At 55.8% G+C, this 13980-nt stretch overlaps 1 protein-coding gene across 2 annotated transcripts; it reads left to right on the top strand.

Annotated features, from left to right (window-relative positions):
• The first annotated feature begins 1568 nt into the window (after positions 1-1568).
• Sema6c (semaphorin 6C) lies at positions 1569-13587 on the top strand. Of its 2 annotated transcripts, XM_026784116.1 has the most exons (20): positions 1569-1799; positions 3676-3725; positions 4465-4554; positions 5370-5538; positions 8524-8638; positions 8929-8992; positions 9149-9205; positions 9413-9514; positions 9714-9804; positions 9976-10095; positions 10243-10331; positions 10548-10765; positions 10993-11124; positions 11389-11541; positions 11663-11836; positions 12042-12188; positions 12454-12531; positions 12611-12666; positions 12804-12848; positions 13052-13587. In XM_026784116.1, the coding sequence occupies exons 4-20, from the start codon at positions 5424-5426 to the stop codon at positions 13192-13194; spliced, it is 1899 nt and encodes a 632-aa protein (XP_026639917.1). In that variant the 5' UTR covers positions 1569-1799; positions 3676-3725; positions 4465-4554; positions 5370-5423; the 3' UTR covers positions 13195-13587. The 2 variants fall into 2 exon arrangements, with proteins under 2 accessions (XP_026639917.1, XP_026639918.1); XM_026784117.1 differs by lacking the exons at positions 12804-12848; positions 13052-13587 and having other exon boundaries at positions 12473-12531.
• Positions 13588-13980: the final 393 nt, after the last annotated feature.

The raw sequence follows: 13980 nt of genomic DNA, 5'->3' as shown, positions 1-13980 counted from the left end.
AACATCCCTATGCGTGTGATGAGTGTCAGAACGCTACAGTGTGGGTGGAGGTCAGACACGACTTTTGAGAGTTGGTTCTCCCCTCCCAACAGTGGTTCTGGGCATTGAGCTCAGGACCTCAGGGTTTTCAAACAAAAAATCTTATCCATTAGGCCATTTTGCTGGCCTATGTTCTCTAATTTTACTGTCTGCTAAATTGCTTTGGAGCCAGGCCCCTTCAGCAGTTACCACGTTTAGGACTCATCCTTTTCTCGTTCTGTGTATCTCATTGCGTCCCCTGACCTTAAATCTTTGAGTCCGTTTTGTGTTCATGTCTGAGTGTGAATCTTACTCACTGCAGGGCATAGTCTCGCTGGCGACATATTCATTCTATTTGGGTTCCCATTCAGTTAAGGCTGCTGTAGAAATCGGCAACTCCGTGTTTTTTTCTCCAAACCAGAGAACAAACGGTGGGTGAAAGTGCCCACTCAGACGACACTCTCTGAGAATGCCAGTGTCTCCCAGACCACCTACATTCCTGGGAATTTTGAAAATATCTTTTGTCCTAGCCCCACGCAGGGAAAAATCTTAGCAGGCAATCCCAAGGTGGCAGCTAGGCAGCATTGTCTGAAGTAGCCTCATACTTCCTCACTTCCTCTTCACTGACATTCCTCGTATTGGAGGCTCTTTACTGGGGCGTGGGATAAGGAACAGTTTTGCCGTTTGGGGGTTTGTCCAGAGGCCTTTTAAGGAGGTGCATTTATGCACACTAATCTTGCATCTATGGGGTTCGGGCAGACCCTTTCAGGTCTCTGTATTTCTCTAGTGTTAGTCCGGCTTTGAGCGTCAGCCTTCCTACCTGTCCTCTTTTGTCAACTGTCTCCTGACTGCCAGCCCCCTAGCTTCCTGGCGTGGTGGCTCAAGGCCGACCTGTTCTGACTGTAGAGGTCGGGAGGGAAGAGATGAGGAGCGCACGAGAAACCGGAGGACACTTTTTTCGTTTCTCAGGCCTCCACCCCCAAATTACTTGCAGGCCTTCATATTGGGCTCGGGATGAACGTGAACCAGAGAAAGCATATGGGGAAGCAAAGGAGACACAGGCAGAAGCTTAGCCAGGAGAAACGCGGAGAGACTAAGGCGGGAGACTCCCTAGGGAGCAGGGTCGCCTAAGTAGCTGCTGGAAGTGAGAGAGGATCGCGCAGGCTCTGACAGCCCAGCCCAGCTGAGGCCCCCTGGTTTCCTGTCTCTCTTCTCAGATTGTCCTCCTGACTTTCTGGGACACTTCTGCCCAGGAACTCGTCTCTGTCAGTCTGTCTCCATCTGTGTGTCTCGTGCCGGCGTCTCAGCCACTGTCCGTGGGTCTTTCCATCTGGTCTCCAGCTCACCCTCTCCGCTTGGCTATGGGTGGACCGTGCGCTCAGCGCCCCTCCCCCTGTATTACTATTGGTGGAGAGGTGGCGGGAAGGCGGTGTCTAGCCCGCCGATGAGCATCCTATTGGTCGCAGGGACCGAGAGGCGGGCCGGAGGTGGGTCCGTCCAGGAGGCGGGCGGGGCGGCTGGGGCCGAGCCCAGAGCTCCGGGCGGTCGCATTGTTTTCCTCCGCGGATCTGCGGCGGGAGTAGGGGCTCCCACTCGGACCCAGGACTCTCGTAACCCGACAGCGCCCTGGAGCCTAAACCCAAGCACCATCCAGACGGGACGCTCGTCGCATCTCGCCCGAACCCCAAACACGGATTGCGAACTCTGTGCGGCGCGGAGCTGGGGGTTGCCTGCAGCTCCCTGGATCTCGCTGACCCTGATCTCCGAGCAAGTACCCTGGGGTAGGGATGTAGCTGCAGGGAGGGGCAGAAGCGCCGCAAAAGGGGGTCAAGCTTCTGAGTGTCACGGAGACCCGAGTGTGTTCAGCGTGCCTTGCGCCTGACAGAGAAAGGGTCAGCGGACTTAGGGTGCTTGGAGGAGGAGGGGACCGTGGCCGAGCCTAGATGCTCTGCTGGGTGCAGGGTGTAAGCTTCTTTTCCGACTGGTAGCAGTCCCGCCCCTCTAGACTGGGGGGTCGCGAAAGGGGATATTTTCTTTTTCTGAGGCGCGCATGAAGCGGAGGGTGAAAAGCCCAGCATCTTGCCTCTCCCGCGGGAAACTGAGGCTCCGGGACCTGTGGAGAAGTAGACCTGCAGGAATAGGAAAGGGGACAAGTCGTTCTGGACTTTGGTGTCAGGGTTGCTTCTTCGTCCTTGTGCAGGCTGGAGTCTGAGCACTCCCAGGGGGAGGGGTCAGCTTGGGCAAAGAGTCCAGGAGTGGGGCCACGGAGAAGCATCAGTCCCCGCGCCCACCTCCACGCTTCACCTCACTCCTCCCGGGGCTTTGTTAGACTGGTCTCCCACGGAGGAGAGCGGGCCTGGCGACAGCATCCTAGCTCACCTACCAGCTCCGCGCAGGCCTAGGGCCCGCCCTCGGCGGTTCCCAGCCTCTGGCCCTGTTTCCTTAGTCTGGGAGACCCGCCTCCGTCCCCCAACCCCAAATCCATCCCCACTCGGTCTGCGCCTGCAGGCCCCTCCAGCCCCTCCTCCCGCTAACGTGGCTCTGGGACCCGGTCCCGGTCCAGACGTTGCTACCCGCCCCTCCTCGGAGCCCCGGATCCAGTGAGGTGGAGACACGTCGAGCCCCTGGCCCTAGGCCCACCTCACGCTAAGCGCTCGCGAAGCTCCGGACACCTGGTTTATCCACATTGGGGGGTGGATCGGAGGGAGGGTAGGTACAAAGCCTGGAACTGAGAGGAAGGGTAGGGTGAAAAGGTTTTGAGGCTCAGCATACCCCAGAGCCTCGTGAGGAAGGTGGGCTGGGGCGGGCGACCATGCCTATGGTTTCCTGCTATTGTCCCCGGCCGGCCTCTCAATCCCTTCCCTAGCTCCTCTAGACACCGGCTATGACCTCGGCCACTCCCCAGAGGTGGCTGTCTGGCTAAGGGGAAAAAAGGGGGCATGTCTCATCTTTCAATCAAGGGGAGGACCCGAAAGGGGAAAGAGTGGCCAGGTCTCTCCTTGGGATTTCTCCAGGTCACAGCACGCCTGTCCCCAGGCCAGGGATTGGATGGGAGCCACCCAGATGTTGCTCCCCTAAACAGCTATGGGAAGCCCTCTTAAAGATGTATCATCCTTGAGTCTAGTGGGCCAAGGAAAAGGCCAACCAAGTGTTTTTAGAGGCTGGACTAACCCAGCTTAAAGTGAGCGAGTGTGTGGGTCCTTAGTGAGAGAGGTTAGGTGGGAGCTAGGCACGGTTTGCTCTCCGAGGAAGGAAGGGGATGAAGGTACTTGCTATCAGAGCCTTTTGCCTGAAAATGAAGAGCATGCAAATTAGATGCAAATTAGCCTCTATTGTCCCTAGCTAGGGCGCTTTTGCAGGGAGGCTCTTGGATTCTGAAGGTTTTAACATGGGAGTGGCCATCAGCCCCACAACTCCCAGACAACCTTTTCCCAAGACTGGCCCTGCAGTTCTAGGAGTTTCTGGCTAAAGGCCAAATGCTACCCTCGTATCTTCCGGTGCAAAGCCGTCCTCATTTGTGACCAAACAAAATGGTCCCCCAATAGCATCTCCCCCACACTGGCTTCAACAGCTTTTTCACAAATTCGCACATTTACTTTTATAGGATGTGTAAGGGAGATGTGATTTTCCCCCCTTCTTTTGTCCCTTCTTCTCTAGATCAGAGGGCTCCAATCCCCCTTCATCCCCCACAGGACCCACCACCCCAGGTAAGGAGAGGAGAGCAGGGGATAGAAGCAAACTCCATGGAGGCCCAGGACGAGGGTCTAGATGTTTTCCCTACTTGCCAGAGACCAAAGTTGTTTCCAGGGTGAAGATAGCAGTTGCCCAGGGCAACTTGAGGGGGGGCAGGTAGGAGAGCATAGAAGACAAGCTGTGTCCCTTTCTCTTCTCTAGGGAGTACCAGCAACCGGAAACATGGGTTGGAGGAGGGAGGAGGATCTGGTCTTTCAGTGGAGGGGTCCTTAGCTAGCTAACTGCTCTGCCTCTGGGGAAAGGGGGGAGGTCATACCTTGTCCCTTCTCCAGCTCTCTTGGGGCCCCACCTGACGTCAGCCTCCCCACCAGTGACGCTTGATTGGGCTTGGGTGGACACTTGGGTCCTGGCTTTGAGTGGCATTGTTGGGGAGATGGAAGAAGGTTTGTGAGCCCAGAGTTTCTCCTTTAGAAGACTTGGAATGGACCACTAAGGCTTATTGTCAGTCCCAAAAGAAAGGGCTCCCAGCTCCCTGACTTGACTACTGGAGCCTCTTCAGCCCCTCGCTTCAGTGTGATGGGAAGGCAGGAGGCTTGTGTGCGCCACCTCCAGTGGGCCCAGGCAGGGTCAGCTGGCTGGGGTGGGCTGGGGTTGGAAGGAGACCCGTCTCACCGCTCCCTTCGCCACGGTCATCTTTTCTTGGACTTTGGGCTACAATTGCCTGTCATTGAATTATTTATATTTCAATTTCAGAGGCAGCCTGATGAGGGAAGAAGGGGAAAGCGGGGCACGTTCAGCCATTTCTCCTCACCCGTCCTTTCTGTCCTTCGCTCTGCAGAGGGGGTGGGTCTGCTCTTCTCCCCTCACTGAGAAAGAACGTGCATTGGTTCTTAGGAGCCCGGGAGGCAACAGGGGGCTCCAGGCTGGGAGGGGGCACAGTGGTCGAGGAGACAGCTGCAGCCAGAGCTAAATTTAGCCTCTGATCTGGCTTTCATGCAGATTCATTTTTGGCTAAGACAGCCCCTCCACGAACACCCCACTCCCTTCCTCCCCAGCTTCTTCCTCAGCAGTGGGAATGGCCCCTTAAGTATGAGCTTAGGCGAGGTCAGTGACCCCCAGGCTGTTTGTCCCTCTCCTTCTGTTCTTTCTCAGTCCTAGACAGGCCCATGGCTGCTGCACAGCCGCCTCTGCCTGGGCTCAGTGCCTGCATTACTCCCAGGGTGCTGTGGGGGTCTGGGAGGGGAGGGGAGAGCAGACTTGGTGCCCTCTTCCTCCTCCTCGTGCCAAAGAGTCACTATTTAGAATTCTAAGGCATCAGGGTCTAATTATAGCCGAGAAGGGGTTAGCACAACGGGGGCCGGGAGCTGTCACCTACCGAATGTCCCAGACCCAGGCAGGAGAGAGGAAGAAAGGCTGGGAGGGGCAGCAGATCTGTTCTGTCCTTACCTGGGGTCACACCGGCAGGCTCCACACCAGCCAGTTTGGGCCAGTTGGAGAGGGAAAGGCCTTGAGTGACAGGGACAGCTGGGAGCGAGGCAGAGATGGTTCTTTGCCCCACCCCACAGGGTCTTCTGGGGATAGACCTGGGGAGGAGTCTGCCTGCAACAAGGCTAGAGAGAACTTAGTCCCTTCCCCCACTTTTCTGTCTCCCCTTCCAGAGCCAGCGTATGGGTGAGGGGGTACCCCCTGGGGCTTAAGCTGCCCCACACAGGATGCCCCGTGCCCCCCACCCCATGCCCCTGCTGCTGCTGTTGTGGCTGTCACTCCCTCATGCCCAGGCTGCCTTTCCCCAGGACCCCATCCCTCTGGTGACGTCTGACCTGCAAGGTGAGTACTTCAACCACTTGACACTCCGGAGGGGTGGGTAGAAGATGAGACCCCCGTGTGGGAGGTAAGGTGTAGGAAGGGAAGAGAATGGCCAAGCGAAGGGGAGTGAGCTGGTCTCATCCCTGGGTTTTGCTTCCTCATTCAGAGGTGGTGTTGCTGTGTGGCTAAAAAAAAACATGACCCTAGCTGAGTGAGGTGCAGGCTTACAGTCCCAGCGCTTGGGAGCTTGAGGGAGGAAGATTGTAACAAGTTTGAGGACAGCCTAAACTAGGTAGAGAGTTCCAGGTCAGCCAGGATTACTTGGCAAGACTGTCTCCATCAGGCAAAGGAGCCTAGGAGGAATGGAAGGTCTGAGCCAGACCAAACCGGAGCAGGTTTGACTCCCTACTCAGGTGCTCACTAGCTGTGTGACCTAGGTTCTTTCTCTAACCTTTCTTTGCCTTAGTTTCCACGTCCGTAAAAGGAAGATAATCATAGTGCGCTACCTCACGGAGTTATTTAGAGATTGACTGAGGTAACCGATTCAGCACTAACGAGGTGTAGCCCTGAGACACCGTCTGGCCCGAATTAAACACTTTATATTTGTGTGTTATTCTTAGCTACAGCGTGAAGTCCTGGGCCAGGTCAGTGGTTCCCAGTTTTTACTTTCCTCGCTACCCACTAGTGAGCCAGGTCTCACCATGACAGAAACTGTAAACCCAGTTTTTCTGAGAAGAATCTTTACCTGTTTGGGGTCTGTGTTCTACATGTTGGATTTAGAGTAATTTTAGTTGAGTTATTGGAATGATTGTTGGGATATAGAGAAGAATAATAGTAAACACGGCTGGGTGGTAGTGGCGCACACCTTTAATCCCAACACTCAGGAGGCAGAGGCAGGTGGATCTCTGTGAGTTCGAGGCCAGCCTGGTCTACAAGTTCCAGGACAGGCTCTAAAGCTACTGAGAAACTCTGTCTTGGGGAAAAAAAAAAGAACACTAGCAAACTTGAGTTGGGCAGTGGTGGTGCATGCCTTTAATTCTAGTATTTGCAAGGCAGAGGCAGGTGCATCTCTGTGAGTTCAAGGCTAGTTTGGTCTACAGAGTGAGTTTCAGGACAGCCAGGGCCACACAGAGAAACCGTCTCAAAAAAAAAAACAAAGTAAACAAACAAACAAAAATAACAGACTACATCACACGGGTTCTCAGCACACTGTTAACATCAAATCATCAAGCCGGGCGATGGTGGCGCACGCCTTTAATCCCAGCACTCGGGAGGCAGAGGCAGGCGGATCTCTGTGAGTTCGAGACCAGCCTGGTCTACAGAGCTAGTTCCAGGACAGGCTCCAAAGCCACAGAGAAACCCTGTCTCGAAAAAAAAAAAACAACAACAACAACAAAAAACATCAAATCATCTTTGAGGCTGGTTTCCCCCTAAACACCCATACTTGTGGCTTCCATGACCAGACCAGGTGGACAGTGGGGTTGGTCAGAAGAGGGGAAGAGGGAGGAACTTTGAAGGGTGACGTGGGGACGAATCTGGTGGGAGGACTCAAGAAGAACCAATGCTTTAGTTATTCGCATGTGCAGGTACTGTTGTGTGACAAAACTCCTCCTGGGGAGACAAAACGCTTGTCTAACTCACCCCAGATACGGAGCCCACGACAGACCAAAGTACGGTCGTTACCAAAGTCAATGAGTTTTACTGGGGTCACTTACAGGAATATGGGTGAAGGGCTACAGGAGCAGAAATGACTCAAAGACAGCTGCATCACCAAAGCCCACCCCAGCATGGGTGACAGCTCAGAAAAGCTGGGAACCTGGAGCACACTGCACAGCCAGCACGTAGCTCAGCTTTTATTGTTTATTCTGGCAGGGAGGGTCTTAGTGAATCTGGTCAGTTTCAGGGAGTTATTGTTTATTCTGGCAGGGAGGGTCTTAGTGAATCTGGTCAGTTTCAGGGAGTTCTTGAATCTTTTTAGTTATGTATTTCCCCAGGTAAGGGGCTCCCCTGCAGGATGGAATGTTGTTTGATCTCATGGAGGTCAGAGGAGGTAGGTCTCCGGGAGTTGGAGCTGAAGGTGCTTGTGAGCCAGTTGGTGTGCTTGCTGGGAATTGAACTCTGGACCCTAGAAGAGCATTGTATGTTCTTGACCACTAAACCATCTCCAGCCCCTTGAAAGGAACTTTCTAATACAGAGGTGGTCTGGTGTCAGTCAGACTTCATATATGCCCTGCTGCCTGCCTGGTCATCATGTAAATCCCTCCATGTACTAAGCCTTGAATTGGGCCAGTGTGAAGTTAATAAATTAATATGTCATATTAATATAGCTTAATATATTAAGCAAGGTGAAATGATAAAGTCATTTTCTAGATGCTTTGCAATAAAGATTTAGTGTTTTTATTTTATTTATTTATTTAATTGTTTTTTTTTTTTGAGAGAGAGAGAGTTTCTCTGTGTGGTTTTGGAGCTTGTCCTGAAACTTGCTCTGCAGACCAGGCTGGCCTTGAACTCACATAGATCTGCCTGCCCAGTGCTGGGATTAAAGGTGTGCACCACCACCACCGGACTTTAACATTTACTTATTTGGGAGGAGTGCACGTTCTATGGTGTATGAGTGGAGACTGAGGGTCAACTTGGGGAACTCGTTCTCTGATTGCACTATTTGAACTCAGGTAGCCAGGCTTGGTTACACGTATCTTTACCCTCATAGCCATTTCATTGTTCCCCCTCCCCATTTCATTTCATTTTATTTCTTTATTTGGGGCCAGCATCTTGCCTTGTATACTGGTCTGGTACTTGCTGTGTAACCGTGGCTACCCTTAAACTCTCAGCGGTCCTCCTGCCTCAGCCTCCCCATTGCTGGTCTGCACCACTACAGGTAGCTTCTGGCATTGTTTTTAGATGTAGATTTGGGGACTCTCTTCTCTCCTGCTCTGTTCACGGCTGGGTTTCCCCGGCAGGAAAGGGAGTAGGAAAGTGAGTGTTATCTCCGCTGTCATCCTCTAGGTTCTTCTCCATTATCCTGGTTCCGGGGCCTGGAGGAGGATGCTGTGGCTGCAGAACTCGGGCTGGACTTTCAGCGATTCCTGACCTTGAACCGGACCTTGCTTGTGGCTGCCCGGTAAAATGGCCGCGGCACAGTTGTGGGGCAGACATGCATGCTCCTGGGCAGACATGGGACCTGCATGGCCACTGCAGCATCTTGCAGGGGACACATGCAGGTGCACAAGCCATGGGACATGGACATGCTTGGACTCAGAGAACAAGGCGTGGAGGAAGGGGGAGGCTAGGGAGCAGGAACTTTGTGTGGCTTGGCCCTGAGCAGGTGAACATGGGTAAGCAGGGGACTGAGGCGCTCAGGCAGGCAGGGTGCCTCGGCTCAGCTCTGACCCCTCCTTACCTACCCTTCAGGGATCACGTTTTCTCCTTCGATCTTCAAGCCCAAGAAGAAGGGGAGGGGCTGGTGCCCAACAAGGTGAGGGGCTGTATGCGAGGAGGTGCAGGCAGGGAGACGAAGCTGGGAAAGGTGTATTGGGGGTCTTATGGGTGAGAAAAGCGTCTAAGAAGGAGTCATGATGTGTGAGGAGGGGTCCTGGTTGCCCCATGACTTCCCCTCGTTTTCTCTCTTCAGTTTCTGACATGGAGGAGCCAGGACGTGGAGAACTGTGCTGTTCGGGGAAAGCTCACGGTGAGGAGTGGAGCGGGGTCGGAGGGAGGGAAGGCAAGGAGGTTCAGAGACCAGAGAACTTGGTAGAGGCTAAAGGGCCAGCAAACAGCCTGAGACTCTAGCCGCATTGCCATGACCGGCTCAAGCCTGACGGCTACTGCCTCACTTCCTGTGGCCCCTAACTTCAATTCCAGCCTTGTCACTAACCTTGAATTTTGGGTTCTCTAGGACGAATGCTACAACTACATCCGTGTTCTTGTTCCCTGGGACTCGCAGAGGCTCCTTGCCTGTGGAACAAACTCATTCAGCCCCATGTGCCGCAGCTATGGGGTACAAAGGAAGAGGGCTGGGAGGAGAGTCCAGAATAAGCAATCAGTTTGCTGGGAAGAGATGGGCATCTGGGGGTGGGACTGGCATGCTTGGAATGCGAGAGTGTGGAAGGGGCCAGGGAAGAGGTGCGGAGGAGTGGGCTGTGGGGCCACACGTCTGAGACCCCAAGGTTCTAGGAACCTGTCTCCTCTGCCCCCAGATAACTTCGCTGCAACAGGAAGGTGAGGAGCTGAGTGGACAAGCTCGATGCCCCTTTGATGCCACCCAGTCAAATGTGGCCATCTTTGCAGGTGTGCACCTGGGCATGTGGCTGGAAGGCGTTCCTCTCCCAACTTGGTCTTTCCCTCATGTCCTTTGAGTGGAGGGCGGTAGGGGCCTGGGGAAGGGCCTGAGTCACTGTGTGGGCACCAGTAAGAGACAAGCTGCAGGCCCTGAGCTTCCCCTGACCCCCACCCCTCCAGAGGGCAGTTTGTACTCGGCCACAGCAGCGGATTTCCAGGCCAGTGATGCTGTAGTTTACAGAAGCCTGGGATCGCAGCCCCCACTCCGTTCTGCCAAGTATGACTCCAAGTGGTTGCGAGGTCAGTCTTCCTGGGGTCAGACTGCCGGGCCGGGCTGAGGGGGCACCAGGCCTGTGCGGGGCAGTAGCAGTGTGTTTGCGGATGGGTAGGAAGCCGGTGCAGCATGAGTTTCTGAGCAGGTATGGACACCCTTTCCTGTCACCGTAGAGCCACACTTTGTCTATGCTGTGGAGCACAGAGACCACGTCTACTTCTTCTTCCGAGAGGTCGCTGTAGAGGAGTCCCGGCTGGGGAGGGTAAGCAGGGGACCAGGGGTCTGGGCCCTAAGAATGGTTCTTGGCTCTAATCTCCATAACAGATTCCTTGGATCTGACCCCTCCCCATGCCCTCTGCAGACTTCAGCTCTCTCATCTATGACATCTGGCCATTCTCTCCCGAACTGACCTTGCTTTGCCTCCTGGAGCCCTCACCTCACAGCAGCTGCCGTGTGGCTTTCCTCAATCTTTCCTCAGGTGCAGTTTTCTCGGGTAGCCAGGGTGTGTAAACGCGACATGGGCGGCTCACCTAGGGCCTTGGACCGCCACTGGACTTCCTTCCTTAAGCTGAGGCTCAACTGCTCTGTCCCTGGGGACTCTACCTTCTACTTTGACGTCTTACAGGCCTTAACGGGGCCTGTGAACCTGCATGGCCGCTCTGCTCTCTTTGGGGTCTTCACTACTCAGACTAACAGGTGGGTACTAGGCTGTGTGATCTAGTTCTCCACCCCACCAACGTTCACACTCGCTTTTGATGCCTCCTGAGGAGGAAGCTCCAAGCAAGGCCAATCTGCTGTCCCCTGTGACTGTCCTGCCCACCCGTCTCTGCCTCTCAGCATGGCGCACAAAGGGCAGCCCACAGCTTACCTGCAGGAGCAGTTTGGCCCCTGTTAACACCTTGAATCTTTTCTGGCTCCCTCAGCATTCCTGGGTCTGCAGTATGCGCCTTCTACCTGGATGACATTGAGCGTGGGTTTGAGGGCAAGTTCAAGGAGCAGAGGAGTCTGGATGGGGCCTGGACTCCTGTTTCTGAGGACAGAGTCCCCTCACCCAGGTACCCGGGATAGAGGTGACTCTGATGGGGCAGAAGCAATGCTCGTTCTTAATATTCAGCTGTGAGGAGGACTCAGGTCACTGTGGCCAGGACAGGCCTAGCACTGGGTTGGACTAAGGAGCTGCAGCCGGGAAGGGAGCAGGTGCCGCAGGGTGTGTTTGCAGGGCAGTGACGGTTACCAACCACGTTTGAGAGTGGGGGGGCACATAGCTTCATTAACCCCGTTCTCTGCCCTAAGGCTGCCCCTTCCCATGTGCCCACCAGGCCAGGGTCCTGTGCAGGTGTGGGTGGAGCTGCCTCGTTCTCCTCCTCTCAAGACCTACCTGATGCTGTCCTGCTCTTCATCAAGGCTCACCCACTTCTGGATCCCGCTGTGCCACCTGCGACCCACCAGCCTCTCCTCACTCTCACCAGCAGGTAGCCAGAGATAAACCCCATTGGCGTGGGGGTGGGGCTTGTGAAGGAGCAAGAGTGAGGAGCAGGCATTCGGGCCAGCTTTCCTGGCTATGATCTCCTCACCTGAAGCCTGTTGCTGCAGGGCTCTGCTGACCCAGGTAGCTGTGGATGGCGTGGCTGGGCCGCACAGAAATACTACAGTCTTGTTTCTTGGCTCCAATGACGGGACAGTGCTGAAGGTGCTACCTCCAGGGGGACAGTCTCTGCGACCTGAGCCTATCATACTGGAAGAGATTGATGCCTACAGCCCTGCCCGGTGAGTTCTTTGTGGGGCAGAGGTGGGATGGGGGAATAGGTTGGGCACTCCAGTGCTGGCTTGGCAGAATCAGAGGCCTTGAGGTAGGGAAAGGGTTTGGTGAGAGAGCTCTACTGGGCTGGGGAGGGTGCTTCCATAGGGTGAGCCCAGGTCTTCTGGGCACTTCTCCTCCTGTCTCTTCTCACCCAGACCCCATTCCTATTAGGTGCAGTGGGAAGCGCTCAGCCCAAGCTTCACGGCGGATCATAGGGCTGGAGCTGGACACCGAGGGTCACAGGCTCTTTGTGGCCTTTCCTGGATGTATCGTCTACCTCCCTCTCAGCCGCTGTGCCCGGCATGGGGCATGTCAGAGGTGAGGAGCCTAAGGGCAGATGCGCCTGGCTATGCTTCCTGGGCGGGTAGGAGCACAGAAAAATCCCCAAGTCTTGAGGGTGGCAAGGAAATGGGGATAGTGAAGTTGGGGTACGCTGGGGAGTCTGAAGGTGGCAGCAGCTGGGGTCTGGAGCAGACTGGGGTGGGTGGATGGGTGGAGTGTGGGGCTGGGAGTGTCCTGTAAGGCAATGGAATGGACTGTGTAAGTGGGGGGTGCCCGCCTCACTCAGCTCAGTTTCCCTTAGGAGCTGTCTGGCTTCTCAGGACCCATACTGTGGGTGGCATCGACTGAGAGGCTGTGTGAGCATCAGGGGACCTGGTGGGTAAGTGAGGAGCCCCTGGGACTCGTGAGGAGAGGGGCAAAGCGAAGAGCCACAGTGAGCCACCTCCCTTTCCTTTTAGGACTGATGTGGATGTGACTGGGAACCAGGAATCCACGGAGCACGGTGACTGCCAAGGTAACCACGAGGGCCAGCTGCAGCCACAGCTGCGTATTCTCTGCCGGCCACCAGCATCTTGGGCTTGGGCATCTGTCTTTCTCGGCATCTGTTCCAGTTGCTTCTACCACCTTTCCCTCATTCTCACTGTCTCATAGATGGAGCTACTGGGAGTCAGTCTGGCCCTGGGGATTCTGCTTATGGTGAGTCTTCGGGCCTCAGTTCCCTTTTTCCTTGCGTAGCCCACACAACCAAATCTGTCTGGGCTATAGGCAGGCCAGCATCCTGAACAGCCAGAAGAGACACTGGAATTCTGGACTTGTGTTCCAAAGGGGAGGGGCTTGGTGGTGTCAGGGGCGGAGAGCGGAAGTCTCACTGGTCTCACTGACCTGGTCTCTGTTACCAGTGCATCTGGGTCCTGGCCCTTCCCTTGAGACCCCCAGTTCCCCCAGTGATGCCCACCCAGGGCCCCAGTCTTCCACTCTTGGAGCTCACACGCAGGGTAAGGGGGTTGCCTGGGAGGGACCGAGTGCAGTGTGGACCTGTTGAGGCTGAGAATTCTAAGCCGGGTGCTGATTGGTGTTTGATAACCACTAACACCTGTTTGGAACCGCCCTTCACCACAGCTGGACATCCCAGCCAGTGTCCTGCACAGGCAGGATGGCAGATGTGCCTGGCATGGCTGCAGGGGCTACCCCAGACCCGTGCTCTAGCCTGTGTGTTTAGGGATCCCGGGAAAACGACTCCTGAGACTGACTGGAGCGAAGCTGAGCAGCAGCATGAGAACTTGTGGTTGGCCCCACCTGTGTCCCTTCCGTGCACCTAAAGCTGAGCCGCCTCCCTCCTTCTTGGCCGGCAGGCGTGCGCAGGGACCTTTCCCCAGCTTCAGCCTCCCGCTCCATCCCCATCCCACTCCTCCTGGCCTGCGTGGCGGCGGCCTTCGCCCTGGGCGCCTCAGTCTCCGGCTTCTTGGTGTCCTGTGCTTGTCGCCGAGCGCGTCGCCGTCGGAGCAAGGATATCGAGAGCCCGGGGCTGCCGCGCCCTCTCTCCCTCCGCAGTCTGGCCCGGCTGCACGGTGGCGGTCCTGAGCCCCCGCCTCCGCCCAAGGATGGAGATGCTGCGCAAACGCCCCAGCTCTACACCACCTTCCTGCCTCCGCCTGACGGCGGACCCCCACCGGACCTCGCCTGCCTGCCCACCCCCGAGTCCACGCCCGAGCTGCCGGTGAAGCACCTCCGTGCCTCCGGGGGGCCCTGGGAGTGGAACCAGAACGGGAACAACGCGTCGGAGGGCCCCGGCCGCCCGGCGGGCTGCAGTGCGGCAGGCGGGCCCGCG

This window comes from Microtus ochrogaster, chromosome 21 (genome assembly GCF_000317375.1).
Source record: "Microtus ochrogaster isolate Prairie Vole_2 chromosome 21, MicOch1.0, whole genome shotgun sequence".
Taxonomy (NCBI): Eukaryota; Metazoa; Chordata; class Mammalia; order Rodentia; family Cricetidae; genus Microtus; species Microtus ochrogaster.
This window is presented reverse-complemented; position numbering and strand designations above follow the sequence as displayed.

Bases quoted from the DNA above. Each gene is read 5' to 3' on its own strand.
- Sema6c (XM_026784116.1), top strand. From the start codon at position 5,424: ATGCCCCGTGCCCCCCACCCCATGCCCCTGCTGCTGCTGTTGTGGCTG. The intron at 11,542-11,662 runs GTAGCCAGAGAT...CTGTTGCTGCAG, and splicing joins CTCCTCACTCTCACCAGCAG to GGCTCTGCTGACCCAGGTAG. The intron at 12,189-12,453 runs GTGAGGAGCCTA...AGTTTCCCTTAG, and splicing joins CGGCATGGGGCATGTCAGAG to GAGCTGTCTGGCTTCTCAGG.